The 23,832-nt window shown below is 48.2% G+C and overlaps 1 protein-coding gene across 2 annotated transcripts in view; it reads left to right on the top strand.

Annotated features, from left to right (window-relative positions):
• Positions 1-705: 705 nt before the first annotated feature.
• KCNN4 (potassium calcium-activated channel subfamily N member 4) overlaps positions 706-23,832 on the top strand; it is a 48,931-nt gene continuing 25,804 nt past the window's right edge. The window contains exon 1 of one of the 2 annotated variants that reach the window (XM_028742494.2): positions 706-1,649. In XM_028742494.2, the coding sequence (XP_028598327.1) occupies positions 1,449-1,649 (201 nt within the window). In that variant the 5' untranslated portion in view covers positions 706-1,448. Of the gene's footprint in view, positions 1,650-8,258; positions 8,432-23,832 lie in introns of those variants that run through there. The other variant, XM_077932544.1, reaches the window with a different exon arrangement.

Raw genomic sequence — 23,832 nt, forward strand, 5'->3', positions numbered from 1 at the left:
CAGTTACGCCATTGAGCTCATTGGGAATCTTGAGATATATTGCCTATAGGATTGCAGCCTTGTATGATCCTATTGGCATCTTTGCAAGTGCAAGACTGAAATATGTTTTTATTGGTAATCAGTGCCTATTGGGGGTTTATAAAACAGTTGTCTGAATTCTGCTTGTCTGGCTACTTGGTCATGAGTAGGAAGAATATTCTCTGCAGGATCTCAGAGGTACTCTCGCCTCCAGAGGCTGGACTAAGCCTTGCATCCCGGACAGAACTTCTTAGGGTGCTGCTGGTGGGGTGTAATAGAGATTTTGAGCTTCAGAGCACCGCGTCGGCTTAAAAGACAACGACGGGAAACTTGCCTCGATAAGGGCAGCACTTCAGCTCTCAAGCACCTAAAGCCTTCCTCAGGAACAGCATGCCTCTGAGCATGGGCAGAGCTCTTTCATCCTTCGCCACGGCAGCCACCGTTTATTCGTTAGTGTTGGGACAGTTTCGAGGCCAGAATTGCGCTTGTCATGCAGCGTCGAGCGCCAGCGGTTCCTCTTACGGGTGAGTAAATGAAAGAGGAGGAGGAGGAGAGAGAGAGATCGCAAATCTTTACCAAGTTTCCACGTGCTTGAGCCCCAGCGAGCCACACCTCCCCACCCTACAGGAACCCAAGAAGCTGTCTTCTACCGAGTCAAGCCCTTGCTCCACCTAGCTCAGCGTTGCCCACACGGATCGGCAGCGGCTCTCCAAGCTTGCAGGAGGCAGGGGACACCCCCAGACCCGCTGGGCGATGCCCGGGGCCGGGGGGGGGGCACTAAAGGCGGCACCTTCTGCGCGCAAGGCAGGCGCGTTTTCGCTGCGCTACGGCCCTTCGGCGCGCCTTCCTTGCGCTGCTTCGGCGCTCAGGTTCCCTCCCTCCCGCCTTCCCTCCGCCGTTGTTCCCTCCCCGGGGAGCCCCCGCCCTGCCCTGCCCCGTGACGAAGCACTAGAGACCGGCCCGCCGGCTACTTGCCCAGTTCCTCCGGCGCTCTCTGGGGCTGCCTCCACTCTCCACCCTCTTCCTTGGCCGGATCGCTGCCACCGGCTCCGCGCGCTTGGAGAACTTCGCCGCGCGCTCTTTCTCCTTCTGGCCTCCTTCCTTCCATTTTTTTAAATTTTTATTTTTAAACCCACGCTCTTCACTTTCTCTTTCTTCTCCGGACCTTCCAGCTCGCCTTCCTTCTCCACGCGTCGCTCGTGCTTTGGTTTCTTTTTTTTTTGTTTCTTCCACCCTCTTCCTTTCCCGGCCACCCCGGAGCGCCAGCAGGTGCCACCGCCCCATAATACCCCTACCGCCCCCCCTCTTTCGCCCTGGCTGCCTGCTGGCTGCTCAAGAGGCAGGGATGGGGGGCTGCCCAGGGCGTCTTCAGCCCCTGCCTCCCAACCTCGGCGGCCAAGCGCTCGTCCGTCCCTGGCAGCGCGCAAGAGATGCAGAGCAAGGAAGACCCGGCGGAGACCACGGTGCTGCCCATCCCTGGAGAGCCCGGCGACAACCTGCGGCGCCTCCGAGGCAGGAAAGTTTTGCTGGGGGAAGAGAAGAAGCTGGCTGGCTGGGCGCTGGGCATAGCCCTGCTCGGCATCTTCCTGATGATTTTGCACACCGAACTGGCTTGGTTTGGACGCTGTCAGGTAAGACACCTTTACGCTCGACTCTTAACAGCCCTCACCAACCAAATGTTCTCTTGTCCGGATGTTTTGGACTGATGGGGAATGTGGTCCAAAACATCTGAAAGGCACCAGGGTTAGCAAAGGTGTTTTAATAGCAGGTGTTTGCCCCAGATCCTTTTCCATTTGGGGGACTTTTTAAAGTTTTGCCTCATGCAGAGAAGATACAGAAGGAGTCCAATTTGGGGTTAGGAAGAAACTTCTCTTAAAATCGGGTCAGCTGCGGGAGATTCATGGTCTTTGCTCTGTCTATACATCAGGGATGGTGTCTGCGGTGTCCCAACAGATGTTATGGGACTCCAGTCAAGCATGGCTAATGGTCAGGGAGGGTGGGAACTCTCCATCCCTGATGAGACACCCAGGAGCTGCTGCTGCTGCTGCTGCTTTTCCACCCGATGAAGAATTCTGTGGAATTCAAAAGCTGGCACGCACTCTCATCAACCACAAGTCCCTCCGTTGACATGCACAACCTATAATTGGAGAGTCGTTGTGGTGCTTGGTCTTGGATGGGCTGGGTGGGAAGAGTCTTTTTAAAAACCCAACTCTGCAATAAAGTTCACTGAGTGACTTTGGTCTTAAGTAGCCTGCGAAGGGATTGAGTTCTTTGGGAGAAGGGCAAGATTGAAAACGTGGCGTTTCCTTGCCCATACCCCTTTGCCTCTGCACCAAACACTCAAAATAGGTATCCAAAGGAAATGGAGGCCATTTGCCATTTCCTAAACCAAAGTTTAGGACGTTGTGAGCTGGGAATGCATCCTTCTATATTTTCTTTTTCCGTTGCCCAGTGCAATATCGCATTGCAACAAAACAATAGCCTTAAAACAATAAACATGCATGGCTTTCAGTCATGACCCTGCCTGCTCCTCAAGAGCGCCCTGCCACCCCCCACCCCCGGTGATAAAAGTGGGAGTTGATTAACATACAGGTGAAACTAGTCCTATTAAATTAACCTGCGGGACTCATTGCCACCCAGTGTTGTGACAGCCACCAGCACACACGATGGCTTCAAGAATTGCTTCAGTGAAGTCCTGCACACATCTGTCCCACTGAACTCCAGCTCCCATCATCTCAGACAACTGGCAGTGCTGGCTGGGGTTTGTGTGATGTATGTTGTGGTCCAACAACACCTAGAAGGTCCCCGGGTTCTTTATCCCCTTCCTTAAGACCTACTCTAAGTAGGTGCCTGCCTGGATTCGGCCTCGGAGGTGGCCGGACCACAAGGGAAGGTGAGGCAGCGGCCTCTGGTGGTTGAGGGAGCAGAAAGCAGGTGGACCCAATCTGCAGGGCATCATTCACAGAGAAGTTTCTTAAAAAAACACCTCGATTTCTTAGAAGTCCTTTTGCAGGAGCCCCGTTGAAGTGATTGAGAACTGAGGGGGAGAGTAGAGATGATGCGGGGAATTTATTAACAGCATCTTCTTCTTTTTTTAATGCTAATAACAGCCAAAGGTATTAATCAGGACCGTGTGTGTGTGTGTGTGTGTGTGTGTGTGTGTGTGTGTACATGCTTAACCCTTTCATTCCATGCCAGTTTCCCAATTAAATCAACCTTCCAGCTGCTGTTTAGCCCAGCTGTTTTGCTAGTACCACTGTGCTTCCTTCCATGGGGCAGATAGAAGATTGGTGCAGAATTTAACCCCAAAAATAGTGAAATTGCCCATCTCTCAGTCCTCCCTCCTGCAGCTTTTCTTAACATTTGCAAAAGAGAGAGAGAGAGAGAGAGATCCTGTTTAGGGATTTCCTGCATCACTTCTGGATTGGTCCTGGAATGAACAGCCGCTCATTCCGATGCAGCTCATGCAAAAGAACATCCCAGCAGCTTCCTTCCTTCTCCTGTTTAATTTGTGTGTCTCAGCCGGGAAGGGAATGCACTTGGACTTTCCTGCCTCAGAAGCACAAGTGGGTTCCCGTTTGTGGCTAACCTGTGATATCTGACGCTATGCACTCGATATGTGAGGACACTTCTGAGTCCTCCAAACCGTGGCTGTTTTGGGGATGGGGTTCTATGGGTGCGACTTACAGCAGGCTATGTGTTACAGCCATAGAAAAGCCAGAGGCTTCTGAGCACCCAAAACACACCTCTTCACTCCTACGAGCAAGAGGCATTGTCCCAGTTCGAGGATGCATTCCAGCCAAGCGGAAGAGCACAGAACAGGCCCAGCGAGGACAATGGCTTGGAGAGGTGGCCTGTCCAGAAGGCAGAATCCTGAGGGCTGGATTGATAAGCTTGGAGTGCCACCTTTGACTTCATGGGAGGAGGTGAACTGGAGGTTCCCCACCCCAGAAGCAGAAAGAAAAAACACCCTTGGGAAAAGAAGACCCTCCGTATTCACTGATTTGTGTACCTCTGTGCTGGAGGAGGAAAGAGTCCACTGTTTGTGTCCCCAGACAAGTCCATGTGTGTCTGCAGTAACTTTTTATTTTTTTTTTAAAAGACACCTCTACATCTTACCAGAAGACAAAACAGTGATGGTGCTTTAAACCGGGAAATGTAGTGGAAGGGAGAGCCAGTGTGGTGTAGTGGTTAGAGTGTTGAACTAGGACCGGGAGGACCAGGGTTCAAATCACAGAGTCATAGAATTGTAGGGTTGGAAGGGATCATGAGGGACATCTAGTTCAACCCCTTGCAATGCAGGAATCTTTCGCCCCATGTGGGTCTCGAACCCATAACCCCGAGATCAAGAGCCTCATGCTCCACTGACTGAGCTATCCCAGTGATGCCCACCAGATTACCTTGGGCCAGTCCCAGCCTCTCAGGCTAACCTACCTCACAGAGTTGTTGCGAGGATGGAATGGGGAGCAAGAGAACCTTGAGCAACTTGGAGTTATAAATAAAAATGGGGACTTTTTATTTATTTTATTTATTTTCACGTTTATATCCCACCTTTTCTTCAGGGAGCTCAAGTTGGTGTTGACACTTGTCTCCCTCCCCACAACAACCCTGTGAGGTAGTTACAGGTAGGTAGCCGTGTTGGTCCGCCATAGTCAAAACAAAATAAAGAAATTCCTTCCAGTAGCACCTTAGAGACCAACTAAGTTTGTTATTGGTATGAGCTTTCGTATCTGAAGAATTGTGCATGCACACGAAAGCTCATACCAATAGCAAACTTAGTTGGTCTCCTGTGAGGTAGGTTAGGCTGAGAGGCAGTGACTGGCCCCAAGGTCTCCCAGTGGGATTCCTGGCTGAGCAGGGATTTGAACCCTGGTCTCCCAGATCCTAGATCTGACACTCTCATCACTACGCGACATTGGCTCAGACTGGCTACACCACAACCAAGAGAACAGTTTCTCCTTGAGTAAGTTGTGCTGGTGGATCTAGGTGTGGAGCTTGCAAAGCGTCCTCATCACACTGCATAGCACAGCTCTCTGGTCTGAGTCATCTTGGCTCTGACTACATCAAGCACTTCCCTTGCCCTGCAGGCAGCTCTTAACTGTAGATCCCCCCCCCCCTTGATAACAAAAGGGCTGTAAGCTTTCTTCACAAGTGAGGCTTACGCTGGTGTTTGTATTACCCCACATTTGTAATGCAAATGAAAAGTCTATATGGCTAGAGCCGGCCTCATCTGCTTGTCTGCTTCAGGAAGCCAAAGGCAGCCAGACAGCGATGGCTGATGATAATAGGCCGCTGACTTTAAGCGCTCAGTTAATGCAGTTTAGGAAGTTCTGTGCATGCTGGAAAACAAGACTTCTGAAATAAGAAAGAGATTGTGAAACTGGAAGAAAACGATGCGGTGTGTCTTTGCAGGACATTAAGGTCAAGGTAAAGGGACCCCTGATCGTTAGGTCCAGTCGCAGACGACTCTGGGGTTGCAGCGCTCATCTCGCTTTATTGGCCGAGGGAGCCGGCGTACAGCTTCCGGGTCATGTGGCCAGCATGACTAAGCCACTTCTGGCAAACCAGAGCGGCGCACGGAAACGCCGTTTACCTTCCCGCCAGAGCAGTACCTCTTTATCTACTTGCACTTTTTGGTGTGCTTTCGAACTGCTAGGTTGGCAGGAGCAGGGACTGAGCAATGGGAGCTCACCCCGTCGTGGGGATTCGAACTGCCGACCTTCTGATCAGCAAGCCCTAGGCTCTGTGGTTTAGACCATAGCACCACCCCTGCCCCATTTGCAGGGCACTCATTTGCAGCGAGATGAGCGCCGCAACCCCAGAGTAGTCCGTGACACACCGCATCGTTTTCTTCCAGTTTCACAATCTCTTTCTTATTTCAGAAGTCTTGTTTTCCAGCATGCACAGAACTTCCTAAACTGCATTAACTGAGCGCTTAAAGCAATGCTTTTACTGGAATATTCCAACATGGTTCCTGCCAGCTGATTTGGAGATGAGAGCTGTGGTCCAAGACAGCTGGGGGTATCAAGGTTGCCAAAGGCCGGAATAATGTTGTTGTTGGCATCATGGGCGTAGCCAAGGGGGGCGGGGGGTGGACAGCTGTCCCCCCAATCAATAAAAATCAGTACAAATCTGAGGTTCTCCCCACCCCAAAACAAAAGCCTGCTCCCCTAACAAAAATCCTTGCTACGTCCATGGTTGGCACCAATCTTTCTCAAAAGAGAATGGAGCGTTCCTAACCCTTCCCACAAAACCAGCAGCCAAACATAGAAACTAATCTCTTAAGGTGCATGGGAGCTACATTACAGCGAGTCAGACCACTGATATGTCGAGCTTAGTACTGTCTATACCTCTTCAGGATTTGAGACAGGGAACCTCCCCTGCCCTGCCTGGAGATTTCATGGCCCTTCTACATGCCAAGCATGCTCTGCCACTCTACCTGTGGCCTTCCAGCTGTTGACAAGCTCCCACTCTCACTCCACTCTCCAGGCAGCGCAGCCAATGGTCAGGGATGATGGGAGTTGTGGTGGATTACAGGTGCCCCATCGCTGCATTAAAGCTTAGATGTACTGAGCTGCTCCAGCAGAGCAGCTGGGAGGCTGAGTTTCAGATAGGAATACAGCAAGAATCCTATGGGATCAGGCCAATGGTCCACCGAGTCCAGCATCCTATTCCCACAAAAAGCCACAAGCCTGAGCATGAGCACCTTTCCCACCTGTGATTCCCAGAGACGGGCATTCAGAGGGCAACCTCCACTCAACTCCCAAAGCCAAAACAAACGGGAAGAACAGAAACTGAAAAGAACACGCAAAGGTTCTCGAAAGCACTTACCATTAAAAGTTTATCATAGCTCAGCATCTTTCAGAACCAAAGGTCCTTCAACTGGAGACTCTCTGAAGCAGTTCGCACAAATGCTGCTGACTGTCTGGCGCCACGGGGGAAAACAGGGAACAAGTGGGGTTTGGGTTTCTGTCGTTTTGCATCTGTCTTTTCCTGAGTTCCTCTTTGCACAACCTGTTTAGATGGGCCTAGACCGGCCACGCTCTCCCAGTCTTAATCCCAGCCCCTTTTGTGCTACTATAGGGCAGGGCTTCCCAAACCATGGTCTGTGGACCACTGGTGGTCAACAAACTTCATTTTGGTGGTCCAGGGCAAGGCTGTAAAGAAGAACATTTACCCTTTGAATTCTGTAAAGTTCTGCAGAATTCGAACTGGAATGCAATGAAGTGCAATATAAGAAAGGAAGGGACCAATCAAAACGCAATTAAAAATCTTTATAAGTGCTACAGCAGGCACACAAAAATCACCAAGAGCCAGTGCGGTGTAGTGGTTAGAGGGTCGGACTACGGCCTGGGAGACCAGGGTTCAAATCCCCTGCTTCTGTGCTGCTAACACAGCAAAAACAACACAGGAGGCAGCAGCTACAAGTCACCAGTCTCTGCAGCCACAGCAGGCGCTGTGGTTCACCAAAGGTTTGACTTCACCCCTGGAGTGCACTCCATTGTCTCTCGAGACAGATGTCAACAACAATTAAAAGGACATTCAATACAACTTAAAGCACACAAATTCTCCCAAGGAATTTGGGGGACTCTAGTTCCCCCCTCATATAGCCCCAATGCCCAGTACCCACAACAAACCACAGTTCCTGTGATTCTTGGGGGAAGCTATGTGTTTTAAACGAGCGTTGAATGTGCTTTAATTGTATGGTGCTGATCATTGCTAAGCATGCTAAGCTCTGCTGATCTCCCACCCCGTAAAAATGTCTCCCGTACCTTATCCCAGAGAAGCAGGAAACAGAAATTCCTCGCTCTGGCTTGTCTCCTCCACCCCCTCCCTTGAGATTTATTGCATTTTGCTCCTGCTGCAATTAGAGACCTGCAGGGTGGAAGGACGTTGGGGACATCAAGACCATGGAAAAGGGAAGGGAATGTGCTTATTCAGGGGTGGGGTGCAGGACTGAATGGACAAGTCCCAGCATAGCGGGGCAATGGCGTGCTGAAGTGAAAGATTTGTATCGGTTGCATAACACAGAAGGTGCTGAGGTTAAAGCCCGCAATTGATCGTGTGTGTGTGTGTGTGTGTGTGTGTGTGTGTGTGTGTGTGTTTGTAAGCTAGCCTAAGTGATCCATAAGATAAAGTAGCTGAGGCAGATTGCTTATCTGACCCTTCTGAGTCATCAGCAGTTGGATTGTCCGTAAACATTCTGTGACATCACCAGTCGCTTGCATTCCATAACTGGTCCTTTCTCCTCAGCTGTTAGAATGCCCGTAAACATTCTGTGACATCACCAAAGCTGAGGCAGTGACAGGGTTTGGAGGTGGCTGGGCAGCAGCATGCATCTATAAAGTGCTTCTTAAACCTCTAAAGTGTTTGAAGGAGACTTCCTGTGGAGCAGTCATTCCCAGAGTGTAAGGTGGGTCTTTGTAGGGTGATTAGCTACTTCCTCCTTGATCCCCTTCCAGAATGTGCTAGGAATTCAATCGCTGAGCTTTCCTTTGTAAATGCCAAATAGTGTTGCCATCTTTTACAGGGTGGGTGTGTGTGCCTGCCAGCCTGAGAGGGTAAGAGAGGTATGACAAGCAGAAATTCAAGTGGAGCAGTGTGACCTGGAGATGTGGTGACTGGGGAAAAGACCTGCTGAATTTCTGCTTGTGGAGCAAATGTGTTTTTTTTTAAAGTACAGCAGTTCAGACTAGAGAGGGGGAGGAAGTAGCAACACTAGTGAGAACAATAAATTGGGGCATGACCTGCTTTTTCCAAAGTTCTTTTTTTACCTCAATTTGTGTGGTGGCGAGGAGAATATTAATTTCATCTACTTACCTACTACTAGGTTGAGGGCAGTAGACCATGCAAATCACTGCGGGGGGGGGGGGGTGTTAAAAAAAAGCAGGTGTTGTATCTTATAAGGAATGAAGAACCAAACCTTTAACATGCAAGGAAGAACTGACAGGTCAGGGGGTGCTGAATTATTCCCCGCTACCCTGATCCTCCCCTGGAAATCAGCTCTGCAACCGCTTAAAATCCACCTGCTAAACTGAGCTCCAAAAGGAGTGTGAGCTCAATGGGGAGTGGGATGGGTTAAGCACCTCTTCCTCTCCCTCATCAAATGATGGCATTGCAAGAGACGGCTGCAATGGGCAAGCCAAAATAAGTTGCTGGGATAACAACAGCAATTCATGGTAATGATTCACAACTGTGTGGTTCTGCAAAATCTGCAAGATACCTTAGTATACGTTTAGAGGTAGACCTATATCCCAGTTGTTTAACGATAGCAGCAACAAAAAGACTCCACCCTCCTGGCAGATTAACCGGGAGTAGCTTTTTGCGAGTTTCGTTCAGTCTTTGGTACTCAAAACGAATTCCTGAGCTCATATTTATTTCTGCAAGTAGGTCTGTCACACCAGACTCTGGTTGGTGGATCTCAGCAGCGGCAGGCCTTGGGACCTCAAATTTAAGTGGTATGCTAGGTGACACCAAAATTCAGCGCCCCCTGCCTCTTGCACTCCATTCCAAATAATAGTTGTGGCACCCCCAAGGCTGCGCATCCAGGGTGGCCAAACTGGTTGCTCTCCCCTAAATCTGCTTCTGATCTTTGGCAAAACTCCTCCACAAAATCATTGCCGCAAGTTTGAAGCCTGTCCACCCACCCCCAGCTCTGTAGCACAGATCCTATTGTGATGTTTGTGGGGCAATGGAGGAACCCCCCAGTCTCTCATGTATGCGGAATATACAGGAAGGACCCTACCAATCAGTGTGGACCATACTGAGCCAGATGGACCAATAGCTTGCCTTCATATAAGGCCGCTTCTCTGTTGAATGGCTTGCTGAGAAGGACTGGGGTTCTGCAGAACAGGATTCTATAAAGCGAGTGTGGGAAAGAGCTTGTTGACCTTGAAAAGTCCAGCTTTGTTAAAAAAAAAAAAAAATAAGTATGGCAATCACTCCAAAAGTTCTGGCTTCTACGCAGAGAGGTCTGGCAAATTGCCCAGACATCAAAAACCTGCTTGGGCTGCTTTGCTTTGTTTTCGAGTCGATGAAGCAAGAAGACCTCTAGACCTACCTTATAGGGCTGATGTGAAGACTTCTAAGAGAGTGTTCTAAAATTGCCCGGTTTCAATTTTTTAAAAACATTGTTATTAGGTCTCAATCAGAATGAGAGCCGGACGTGTAGCTGCTGTTGCCATGCTAAACTTGGACCCTGCATGTCCTGAGCTGTGTGCCCAGTGCTGTTCAGATCCAAAAAGTGATGCTGTGCCTCTCCTGGGACAGATTTCACATTGCAGATTATATACAACAGGAGCAGAGCATATGCTCTCTTTGTGTTGGGTTTATAGCTTCTCTTCCCCCAATTTTGATGGGAAACCTTGCACAGACCCTGCGAGGACTGAGGAAGCATCTTGTGCCCACACTTCCTTGTGTTTGGGACAGCGTGTGACAGAAAGCTGCCCTTTGTTTCAGAGTCTGAGGATGACTGCACAAGTGCACAAGCCCCGGACCCAGGAGTCCTGGCATGCAGCCCCCCCGCCCTCTACCTCCCCACCCGCTGGGAAGGGGAAATATTTTCCCTTTCTACAGCTTGTGGTCTCTTTGCTTTTGCCCTGCTATGTGACGGCAGCTCTGCCTCCCAAGGGCACAGAGATCTGGAGCAAGTTTCCCCTGGAAGATGAAGAGCCTTTCCTGAACCTCCGTCTGCAAACAGACCTCGGATCCGTTCTAGGTCCCCTCTGTGACCGCTCCCTGCTTGGGAACACGTCGGAGAAGCTGGCTGGAAGAAACAAGGAGGGGAATGCCAGGCAAAGGGCTCTGTCTGGGCTGCAGAGGAAAGGGGGCTGATTTTTATTTTTTTGGAGGCAGGGGAAATGTTTCAGTAAATGTGCTCTAATTTAAATATTGCACTCAGATTCAAAAAGGAGTACCATGATTAGAGAGCTGGCTTCTGTGAGCTATAGTGACCTCCCCGTTGCCCTCGTCACTCGCTGGTACCGAGGCTGAAAATAAATCCGATTCCTGCCAGCTCAGGCATTTTAATATTTGGGCTCCTTCAGAGCCTGTTCTTAAACATCAGGTAAAAAGAAATGCACGTTGGTGTCTTTCAGAGGCAGGAACAGGCAGCCAAATGTGACCCACCAGTCATGTATGGAAGCGGCTGGTGCTTGACTCCTTCCCCATTTTTGCAGTGACAGGCAAGCCAGGGGATCGTTCTTCAATCTCATAAATGGCACCTTTACATGTCTGGTAGCCTGTGTTCAGCTTGTTGGGTCAAAATTTGCTGACCCATCAGGTTTAAGCAGATTTCAATCTTACTTCTGCTCTGTTTTTAAAGCCTTACTATAACAGATTAGCAAGTGATCCGCCTTGAACTATTTGGCCAGGAACACCAGTTTCCACTTTTAAAAACCTTGAATCTTGCAGAGTTCTTGATTAACTTGATTAACAGCTGAGCTCTTGGAAACAGCTCTGGGTTTTGCTCCAGTAGGTCAGTTCTTGCATCGTTTACAACCCAGCTCTTGCAAGGAACTTTGCTTTGACCTCCCTGCTTGACTCTGAAACCATGCTTCTGACTGGAGGTTTGTGGCATCATGTGGCATCTTCAGAGGCCTGAGTTCAAGTCTTCACTCGGCTACAGGAGCTGGGAGGAAGGCCCATGGCTGGATTGCCACTATTGCAGTTGCTTCCCAGCTGATTGACATGTGGTGGTAGGATTCCGGACTGTACCACTTTAGGGGTGTGAGCATGGTTTTCCATGTCCCCTCACAAAGTAATAAATTAGTAAAATGGGGAAAAACTTTAACACAGCCTTCTCCCTGGTGTTCTAGTTTTCTGCATGCAAGGAGTTGTATTTTCATTGTTGTTGAATGCCAGAATATCCAGAAGTATGACCCAAACACACCTGCAGTCTGAAGTGGTACAATCTGGAATCCTGCCCCCTCATTCTCTTTAATGTGTTGCAAGGGTGGGAGTTTTCCACTTAACAGAACAAAGGTGGGTGCTTATTTTTCCAACATAAATAGATTTAAAAAAAAAAAATGTTTTGCAAACTGGGATCTGAATGGACATGCAGAGGAGCCAAGCAGAGGCATGCAGCTCTGGGATTTACTGAGCAACTTGTCCGTACCTTCACAGAGTTGACCTTTCTTATCTAGTAAGAAAGGTAATTCTGGCTTAGGCAAAGGAGCAAAAAAACGTTTTCATAGCACTTTAGTGGAAATGGGCTGGAACGAAATCAAAGCAGGAGGCGAAAGATAAAATCGGGAAAGGGACTAATGTTGACTCTTTGGCATGTGGAGCTGTGCAACGGGCAGGTGTTTTCCCCTATCGGCACCCAAGGGTGACCGTAGGAAGTAAGATTTTGGGAACAGGCAGAGAGAAGGCAAAGCTGGGGCAACGTCACAAGATGAGGGGACTGGGACAGGAGAGCATCGAGGAGAGGAACGAAGAGCATAAAAGGTGGCAAGAGTAATGTTTGGTTCACCCGCAGCTATTGCAGAGCCACCGGCATTTCCAAAGAGAAAAACAAGGAGGCTTGAGAATTTGGAACATCTGATCCATCACAGATGTGAACCTGTGATGGTGGACTCCGGTTCCTATCAGCCCCAGCCAACATGGGAAATGGTCAGGAGTGATGGGGCTGTAGACCAGCAACATATCAAGTGCCACACCCACCCACACCAATTTAGTTTCACACCCATAATCACTGCCGGGGCCCTTTCCTGTCTGCACACACTCCACCAAATTCTGGTAACTTGTGTAACCTTTACCGTGTCAGCTTCTGATGAAGGGTGTGTGAGTCGACTGGCGATAACCATTTCCGAATAATGTTTAACGAAACGTTTTCATCTTACAGTGGATTTTATTGTAATCATCGAAATAACAAGGGCAGCTCAAACACATTCAGGCTGGGCACAAGCTACTGTTTACTCTGGCCCCAGTGCGCTCCCGCTGTTGGGGTTTGAAGCTAAGTACACATGAAGTTTGTCACGATCCGTATGTATCCTGTAGCTTCTTGAGAAACGGTGCGGGTGGGGGGGGGGAACAAATCAGGTCATGTGCAACAGGTGAAGACAGCAACACAAGGATGTGACTTGAGATGCAGAGGTGCACAGACAGGACCTCACCGAGCCGCCTCAGTGACATTTAGGCGCACAGAGCAGGAAGTGGCACTCTGGGAGTTTTGCACATGCTCTAGAGTCAGGACGGGTGGTCCTGCAACAAAATGTTGCAGTGTAGATTGCTACAGCTTGGATGCCGGCTGATCATAGGATGAAGGAAATCAGAGTAGACCTACTTTTTCAGCTAGTGTGTACACTTCTGATGACTGGAGTGGGGCTAAGTACACAACATACATTTAAAGCACATCCTCTCCCCTCCCCTCCTGGGAAGACTCCTGGGAACTGTAGTTTGTTTGTTATGGGTGCTGGGAATTGCAGCTCTGGGAGGCGTAAACTACGGTTTCTGAGATTCTTTGGCAGGTGGATGTGCTTTAAAGGTGTGTTTTGTACACAGTCCCAGTTAACCGTCTTGAAAGAAGATAAAAGAATTGCCTTGCCGGACCAGCACAAAGATCTGTCTGGTCCTCAGCCTTTGGACATTCGCAGGCCGAATATTAGGCAACACCCCCTTCCCCTGTTTATCTCACGACTGGTAAGAATGGAACCTGCAACAAAGTGCTGCAGCATGGAATGCTTATGTTCAGGATTCTAGCCATACTGTTTTATCAGGATATTTTTCTGTTGGAAGCTTCCCAGAGTGGCTGGGGCAACCCAGTCAGATGGGTGGGGCACAAATTATTATTATTATTATTCTCAGATACAGTGGTACCTCCGGTTAAGAACTTAATTCCTTCCGGAGGTCCTTTCTTAACCCAAAACCGTTCTTAACATGAGGTGCGCTTTCACTAATGGCGCCTCCTGCTGCTGCCGCACCGCCAGCACGCATCTTCCACTAGCATCCCGGGGCAAAGTTCGCAACCAGAGCATCTACTTCTGGGTTAGCGGGGCTTGTAACCTGAAGCATTCGTAAGGAGGACGGTATGTAACACGAGGTTCCACTCTATTTGCTTTTTTTATAAGCAGAGTTTTTTGTGCATGGGGTGGGGGGCAAAAAACCCAAAAGTAATGCGAAAGGGGGGATAAACTAGTTTTGGAAGAGTTCCCTGGGAAAAGAGATTGAAACTACTCTGTGAATTGTAGCTCTGGGCAGGGAACAGGGGTTTCCTAACAACTCTTAGCACCCTTAAACTACATTTCCTAGGGTCCTTTGGGGGAAGCAGTGAGTGTTTAAAGTGGTATCATAGGGCTTTAAATGTATGGTATGGCCTAGATCTGGTCTTTACTGAGCATATGTTCTGATTTGTGAGCATTCACCCTGATTTGCTTTGTGGGGTGTTTATACACCTTCGCTGGTTCACCCCACACTTTTCAGTGCATTACCCTGGGCACTTTCAGCCTGTTGTTGTTTTTGGGTGGGTCACCCAGTCACAGTGGCGTAGCGTGGGTTGTCAGCACCCGGGGCAAGGCAAGTAATTTGCGCCCCCTTACCCGTGGATTTGCGCCCCCTAACCCGTGGATTTGCCCTAACCCCAGATGTTGCGGCCGGTGCGGCCGGCCCCCCCTGCACCCCCACGCTACGCCACTGCCCAGTCACGTTCTGGGAAATTCAGCTTGCACAATTATAGCTGGTCAGGAGTTCTTGCACAACAGACCTGCTTCTCCCAACTCATTCACACTTTCAGTTGACCCGTATTTTGATCTTATTGTGCACTAATTAATTCCCCCCTGATCCGACATTTGTTTGTTTGTTTGTTTAGCAGCCGTGCCTTGCGAAAATACAATCTTAGCCATTGAATCAAGGCTCAGTTAAGCAAAATCTCTCTTGGGATTTTCCACACATCGGATAAGATCCAATTCAGCAGCTAAGGGTTGGGTAAGAATCCTGGGAGCTGTGGATTGTCCAGAGTGCTGGGAATTGTAGTTCTGTGGGATAAACTACACTTCCCAGGATTCTCTGTGAGGAGGGGAATGTGCTTTAAACGTATGGTGCGTATCCAGTCCCCATTAGCCTGAAAGGTTAGAATTGCCTCGTTGGATCAGCACGAAGATAATAGAAGTCCACCCATTGATCATAGAACTGTAGAGATGTAGCTCAACACGTCGTCTCCCATCCAATTTGAAACTATTCGAGACCCTGCTTAGCTTTGTAAATGTGCTAGCAGTTTTTAGCACTGCACAACAAGATGGACTAAGATCTATCTGGCCTTTGGAGGATTTACAAGCAAGAGGCACACAGAGGAACAAGCGGCACGCTGGCCTTTTGAGTTTCTTGCATTTGTGCATTTTTCAAGGCTACCTACAACAATATGTTGCAGCGTGGAGAGCTTGTAGCTTCAGATTCCAGCCAGCCGGTAGCACGTAGGACAAAAGAAATCAGTAAGAAAAGCATGCTGGATTAGGCAAGTGACCCATCTAGTTCTGCACCCTGCACTGTCCTGAATCTTCCAACAGATTAATTAGCACACAAATTCCAGATTACTTAACTTGGGCAGCATACGCACCATACATTTAAGGCAACCCCACCTGGGAACTGTAGTTCCTTTAAGGGGCTGGGAACTGTAGCTCCGTGAGGTAAATTACCACTCCCAGGATTCTGGGGGAAATGTGCTGTGTATGCAGGCCCAGTTCAGAGGAAGGTTCACCACCTCAGCAAGAGAACAAGGCTGCGTCTTCTTGGCTTTTCTCTTTTCCTTTCTTTATTTCCTTATCCTACCATTCCTGGCACGGGCAAGCCCCTTCTCCCGGCTCATGGAGCAAGCCCAACTTCCGTCTCTTGTCCGATTGTTCAGGACACAATTGCTCCCTTCACGGCAGGGGCTGTGGAGCTGGAGGGGGCGGGGAGGCAGCGTTGGGACCGGTGACAGGATAAATATTAATCCGGATGGGCCAGGTGACATGTGTTCTCACGGAGAAGCCGCCACCAGCAGTGGGAACTGCCCAGGGCAAGGGCGCAGAGGAGCCAAGAGCTCCAGGAGTTCCTTCCCAACGCTGGGAGGAGAGTAAGGGATAGTGGTTAGGGATGGCAGGAGTGCAGACGTCACAAAAGGGGAGAAAACACACACACATACGCAAAACCTTGCAAGTGCAATGACTGGAATTCAATGGAAAGGAGAGCCAAGTTGTAAATGTTAAGCTTTTAATCCAAACTCTGGAAGGGATTTGAGGCCTAGTGGGTGCTGCCAAGCCGCAAAAGTTGTTATTTCCGCTCCTGGTCCCTTTATTCCACCTCACCCTTGAGCTGTGGCAAGTTAAATTAATTTGCCTTCTTTACGGCGAGCGACTTTGTGCCCTTAATGGAGCAGTAGCTGATGTATTTGCTCTGCAGAGGTAAAGGTAAAGGGACCCCTGACCATTAGGTCCAGTCATGGCCTACTCTGGGGTTGCTGCGCTCATCTCGCTTTATTGGCCGAGGGAGCTGGCGTACATCTTCTGGGTCATGTGGCCAGCATGACTAAGCCACTTCTGGCAAACCAGAGAAGCGCACGGAAACACTGTTTACCTTCCCGCTGGAGCGGTACCTATTTATCTACTTGCACTTTGACGTGCTTTCGAACTGCTAGGTTGGCAGGAGCAGGGACTGAGCAACGGGAGCTCACCCCGTCGTGGGGATTCGAACCGCTGACCTTATGATCAGCAAGCCCTAGGCTCTGTGGTTTAACCCACAGCGCCACTCGCGTTCCGGACTGCAATTCCTAGGATCCGGCGCCATTGGCCATGCAGACTGCGGCTGATGGGAGTTGTAGTTTATTTGTTCATTTATCACCCGCCTTTCACCTTAAGTTTGTAGGGCAGGTTGCAACATTAAAAGACAATATTCAAAACAGTTTGAAACAACTCACAAAAATTAAAAAAATTCCACACCTGGCAGGTACCACGATGGCTTCCCCTTGCCTTGATAGAAGTTGAGGGCTGCCAGCTTGAATGGTTTGAAAAGAGGACTGAAAAAAATTGTGGAGGCTATCTATGGCTCCCTGCTGAGCAAAGATGTACCTGTTTCATTTCTGCTCAGCATGGGGTTGTTTATCTGCCCACAAAACAGGTGGATGCCTTCCTGCTTCTCCAAGGATACTGGGGCAGAGACTTTGGTCCAGCATGCCTGAGGGATGCTCAGACCACACCCTGGACCGGCTGTTACTGCTACTAGTGAAGCAGCTCCTGCTGCAGAATTTGCATCGCAGGGATGAAAAGCTAGTGTTGATCTGTAACATTTTTTCCCCCACCTGAAAAGTGAAGTAAATCAGTTTCCATGCCCTGGAGCGAAATGTGGAAGTGTTGAAAAGGGTTTATTCTTGGTGCAAGGGTCTCAACTCTCCCATTGGCCAATGGCTTCGCAGAAACAAACCAAAGAAGGAACCTATGAGGGCCTCACACCTCTTACCTTGGCACAGTAAAAGTCGCAGATTTCTGCATGTGACCCCAACCCCTACCTCTCTCTAACCTCCATTCGGGCAACAAGAGGAATTATCATAGTTCAAAGACACATTCCAGTCAGGCAAAGGCACTTGAGGAGGAAGCAGAGCAGGGCTGTCCAAGGGCAAAGCTGGGAAGACCCCTGGAGTAAATAAAGGTCACATTCACACCCAAAGAATCCTGGGAAATGTAGTTTGTTAAAGGTGCTGGGCATTGTTGGGAGAAACCCCCAGTTCCCCTTGCAGAATTACGATTTTGGGAGTGCTTTAACAACCAATCCCTTTTCACGGGGGACTCTGGGAATCGTAGCACCTCCCAGAACCCATATCGAACTACAGCTCCCAGAATTCTTTAGGGGAAGCTGTGATTGTTTAAAGTGGTATCGTAGTTCTTCAAATATATGGTGTGAATGTGGCCAAAGTCAGGGTATATTTTGGCTTGAAAAAGAGACTCATGATGAGGAGGCAGCATGGGTTACTCAACTCTCTCCTCTGCCCCCTCCTGTGCCTCTATCTGTCTGTCTTGGCTGTCCTTTGAGGCCTGCCTTGCTTATATATCCTGTGAGTGCCTCCCGTCTCAGGCACCTTCCCTATTGTAATAATATTTGCCCAGGGTGTCTCCCGTACTGCCTTGGGTGTCCTTTAGTGGCCAGAAGTGCTCCCCCCCCCCACCTTTTTGTCTTTCCGGTGCCCAGCTCTGGAAACAATGTTTTCCCCCAGGACAAAGACCCCTTACCGTTCCAAGCTTTTATCACTTTCGAGGGAAAGACTGGGGTGCAGAACTGGAATGTTTTAATCTGGAGTGTTGCTAGGTTCTAAAAGAACTCAGCTGGACACAGGCTGACAACACGAAACTGGAACTTAAGAGCACCCCAAAGTAGAGGGGTCCTGCAGGAGAACGTAAGAAAACACAAACACACACAAATCCTTGCAGTGCCCCCCCCCTAGTTCAGTATCCTGTTCTCACAGAGGCCAGTCAGATTCCACAGCATTCTCCCCTCCTGTGGTTTCCAGCAAGTGGCATTCAGAAGCATTACTGCCCCCAGTCATAACCATCAGGGCTGCTAAGCCACAGTCCTGCTTTTTAGAAGTACAACTTTAGATAGCTGTGCTTCCTTACATCTTACATTCCAGGGCCTGTGGAACTCCCTGCCACCGTAACTCAAGAGTTCCTCACGCCGACCCTTTTCTGCTGCCGCATGCTTCATTTTCACTTGACTGATGGTTTGGCATGAGCCCGACACCAACAAGGGGGAAGGAGCGAGCTATTAACAGTGATCACTTATGGAAAGGAAACGTAAGGGAACTCTGATATTTACCTTGATGGAACATGGGGTCCTGCCTTATACTGAGTCCAGATTATAGAGTCCATCCACCTCTGGAATGTCTGCACTGACTGGCAGATGCTCCCTGGGTTTCTTTAGGCAAGGGTCTCTTCACAGTCTTACTGGGGATTGAATCTGGTTCTTCCTTGATGCAAGGCAAATGCTCTACTGCTGAGCTATTGCCCTTACCTGCTCACACTCATTTATATATATTGATGCCTTGGCTGAGATTAAGGTAATACGTGGCTGAGATTTCACCAGCCTTGCACATTGCAGTATGCCCAGCTGCCTGAAAAGAAAGTTGTTTCTTTCTTAATTGAAAATTTTGAAAAAGTAGCAGGGGACACCGTGGCTCAGTGGCAGAGCATCTGCCCTGCAGTGCAAAAGGTCGCGGGTTCAAAACCCTACATCTCCAAGTTTGGCTGGGGGAAAACCCTGCTCAGAGAACTGCTGAATGGTTCCACGGGCTAAACTAACTGGAATTAGTGAACGTGACCATCAGGTCCATTGCTTTCAGTATGTTTGCTCTGAATAAAACTTAGCCAAACGCCACCCAGCATAAACAAGGCTGAGCGAGATCGACCGATGAGCTTCCAAAGGGGCAAGACACTTGAGGTCTGCAACAAAAGACCCCTTTTTGGCTCAGTGAGCCAACTCTCCTAATCCCATTCAATGCCCTTCAGACTTGGAAAGAAGAGAGTGCTGAGTTATTCTTTTCCATGGGCACATTTATTTCTACATCCCAGTTCTGTGCCTACTTTCCAAATGCTTGTAAATAGGATTTTAGTCTCTGTGTGTCTGTCTGTGTGTGTGTGTGTGTGTGTGTGTGTGTGTGTGTGTAGGGGACAGCCTCGCCCTGAAACCAGTAAGCCTGTCTGGAAACACCTGGTTCAGGTGGTAGCTGGTTGCCCGGGTGAAGGCTGTTGCCTCCAACAAAACCCACAATGATTCAATTGTTTTATTAGCACACGACTGGTCACACACCCCTCATCTGTTGCCCCACGCAGCAGGGTTTTAACTCCTTCTGTTCCATGAGAAACAAGTAGAACCACCTCTTTGAGGACTGCAGAGAGCTGCCGTTTTTGGAATAAAACGGTAACGCACTTGCAAACTCTAATAATAATAATAATAATAATAATAATAATAATAATAATAATAATAATATTGTTTATCCCTCATCCACCTGGGTGGGTTTCCCCAGCTACTCTGGGCAGCTTACAGAATATATAAACCTAAGAAAGCATCAAACATTAAAAACCTCCCTAAACAGGGATGCCTTCAGATGTCTTCTAAAAGTTGCATAGTTCTTTGACATCTGAAGGGAGGGTGTTCCACAGGGAGGGCACCACTACCGAGAAGGCCCTCTGCTGCACGGTTCAGGGCAAAGAATGACATAAATCACAGCACTGGCAGGTTGGCAGAACCTCACACAATGCTGTTTGGCCAAACCACCTATCCACCAACTTGGCCTTATGGACAGCAGGAGACATTTGATTCAGTACTCATCTGAAGGCAAACCAACCCAATCTGTGCTTTCAGAAAACAGTAACCAGAAATGGAAGCACAGACAAAATTCATACTTTTCTGAGTTTTGCTATTCATTCATTTATTTATTTTCTTAACCCCCCTTTTATCCGAGGCTCACAGGGCAGTTTATAATATAAAAACACGAAGATACATAACATAGTAACAAACAAAACGATAACCCACTCCTGAAGTTTAAAAGACCATAGATTGTTTAATTGGCCAAAGGCCTCAGAAAAGAGGAATATTTTTGCCTGGCACCTAACGCTGGTGCCAGGCGAGCCTCCCTGAGGTGAGCGTTCCACAAATGGGGAGCCAGCACAGAAAAGGCCTGTTCTTGTGTTGCCACCCTCCCAACCTCTGGCGGAGAAGGCATTATGAAGAAGGGACCCAGAGGATGATCATAGGGTCTGGGTTGGTTCAGTTTTCCAGACAAATTGTGCAAAAATGCATATACTACTAGGGTACGGTGTGCAAAAAAAAAAAAAAAAAAAGGATTTTGACATCAGGCAGACACCTTCACTGTACTCTTTTTGGTGCCTGCTAAAAATTGGAGTTTTTTTGTTTAGACAAGCCTACCCAGAGAAATAGAATGTTGACACGTGTTTTAATCAGGTTTTTAGCTTATTGTTGATTTTAATCTTTTAATTTTTTAAAAAAATACAGTCAAACCTTGGTTGTCGAATGCAATCTGTTCCAGAAGCCTGTTTGGCTTCTGAAATGTTCAACAACTGAGGCATGGCTTCTGATTTGTTGCAGGAGCTTCTTGCACTCAAGCAGAAGCCGCGTCAGACGTTTGGCTTCTGAAAAAAGTTCAAAAACCGGAACAATTACTTCTGGGTTTGGGAGCCAAAACGTTCCAAAACAGAGGCGTTTGGGAACCGAGGTTTGACTGTAGTTGTTTTTAACTGTTTTTACTGATATTTTTTGCCTTTTCATTCTTTTTGCAAACCACTTTGATCCTTTTTTAAAAAAAAAATTACCAGCCAGTGCACTAAGCTGATGTTTCTAGCTGCCATGTAACCTTCCGACAGTTTGACCTCACCTCCAAAGGCGCAGTCCTCCATTGCCTTCCGAGACAGACGGATGCCAGACAAATACTAGCTGCTGTTTCCGTTCCCCACAATTCCTTGCAGCAAGGCCACACCAAGGGCACTGTGGGAAATCAAAATGACTATTCCCAGCTCTCCCAACACTAGTCAGAGCACAAGGCCGTGTGTGTTTGTGTGTGTGTAAATGACATCCGTGGTTGTGCCCTTTTGGGATGTTGGACCCCTGGAAGATGCCCAAGACCCACAAAGAAACTGGAAGCCAGTGCAGGTTTTTCAACGGAGCCAAAATGTGGCAATTATTGCAGCGATTCCCACCCCCTTCCCAGTTATTAACCTTTTTGTTAACTCTGTGAACAATTACTTCCTTTTGTTCGGCCTGAGTTTTGTGCCAGCCAGGTTCCCCTGAGGTGCCATTCAGCTGTCAGTGCTGGCAGCCAATTCCTGAATGCCATCCTAGACTTTCCTGCAGGTTGGTGTAGCCTAGGAGCTGTAGGAGAAGGATCTGCAAATCAGGAAGTACCCGCTTTGGATGTTATCTGTCAGCTGAGGTCCCTAGGTGGTCTCAGGCAATCTGCTCCTTCTCAGCCCCTGTTCCTCCATCCCATCTGCATTATGGAGGGTGATAAAATTGACATACCTAGCTAGAGCTATATCATGCATTGTATGTGGAGTGCTTGGAAATTTGCAAGCATTAAGCCGTATTATTTATATCATCACTGTTCTAACAGATATGCTTACGTATGAACAAAGGTATGAGCCACGTCCAATGTATGTCATACTCAGAGTTAGACCCGTTGAAATTAATGGGCATGGTTAATTTATATAAGTATAAAGGAGCCAACTGAAAAACGTTTGGGTTTTTTGGCTAAACATCAAGTGGGATTTACAGCACGATCCAATGCATGTCTACTCAAAAGTAAGCCCAATTGAATTAAATGGGACTTATACCCCAGGAACTGTCTACATGATTACAGCCATGGATATAGCCAGGATTTATTTGGGGGGGAGGGGCAGGCTTTATGTTAGTGGGTGCAGAACCAAGTTACCTGTGATACAATTGGTCAGTTAGTTAAGTCTTTTTATTTATTTACTTGATTTGGGGGAGGGGGGAATCTGCCACACCCATGATCACAGCCAGGCATAGGCAAACTCAGCCCTCCAGATGTTGTGGGACTACAACTCCCATCATCCCTAGCTAACAGGACCATTGGTCAGGGATGATGGGAATTGTAGTCTCAAAACATCTGGAGGGCCGAGTTTGCCTATGCCTGACCTTAGTTTCCTATAGCTGTGCGGTCTGCTTTGGGGTGTGTGTGTGTGTGTGTGTGTGTGTGCGCATATATATATATATATATATATATATATATATATATATATATGAATGACTGTATTATGTACTGTTTGTTTTATGACCTTTTTAAAATGTATTTTTGCTGCGTTGTAGATAAAGACCAGTGGAAGGTTAGGGTTTGTTGTGAATAACAGACAACACAAAAGCGTAGAATGGCTACGGAACAAGCATCTTCAGCTTTGTTTACTATTATTACTGTTATTTAATATGGATCATAGAATTGCAGAGTTGGAAGGGACCCCTGAGGGTCATCTAGTCCAACCCCCCGCAATGCAGCCATCCTGCCTGTAAGCATCCCTGGGTGGGCTGGAGCCACCAACCTTCTGGTTAACAGCCAGATGCACTGACTGAAGATCTATGAAAAAGCGGGTTGGCAAAACGTGCAAGAAAGTAACCCCCCCCCCCAAAAGGCAACCAAATTCATACTACAGTGGTACCTCGGGTTAAGTACTGAATTCATTCCGGAGGTCTGTTCTTAACCTGAAACTGTTCTTAACCTGAAACACCACTTTAGCTAATGGAGCCTGCTGCTGCTGCCGCGTCGCCGCTGCACGATTTCTGTTCTCATCCTGAAGCAAAGTCCTTAACCCGAGGTACTATTTCTGGGTTAGCGGAGTCTGTAACCTGAAGCGTATGTAACCTGAAGTGTATGTAACCCAAGGTACCACTGTATTATCAAGCCATAATAATAGCTAGGGACTTTGAATGCACATCTTCCCAATTGCATTCATGCACCAAGGCATGAACTGAATGTGAGAATCAAACTCTATTTTACTCGCAGCTACATGACAGAAGCTCTCACTTCCCCCCTCCAGCCCCATTGGAAAGAAGAAATATTGAGGAGGCTGCAATTCTGGGTCAAACGGTGGAAGGGAGAGGTTTTGCATAACTACGGTACTTTTCTGATTAAAGGTCACTTCCCTCACCCAAAGCTTGGAGGGAAGAGCTAAGCACCCACAAATTTTGCTTCCTCCCCACTCACAGTTTGCGGTCCCCCTCAAAGATCTTTTTCTCAGTTAAGTGGAAAACAAAGCAAGTCCATTGCGACACTGTTGCAACAGAGCACACACAGTGTGTCATTTGGTCCTAAGACAAAGGAACATT

The sequence above is a fragment of the Podarcis muralis genome, chromosome 7 (genome assembly GCF_964188315.1).
Source record: "Podarcis muralis chromosome 7, rPodMur119.hap1.1, whole genome shotgun sequence".
NCBI classification, from domain to species: Eukaryota; Metazoa; Chordata; class Lepidosauria; order Squamata; family Lacertidae; genus Podarcis; species Podarcis muralis.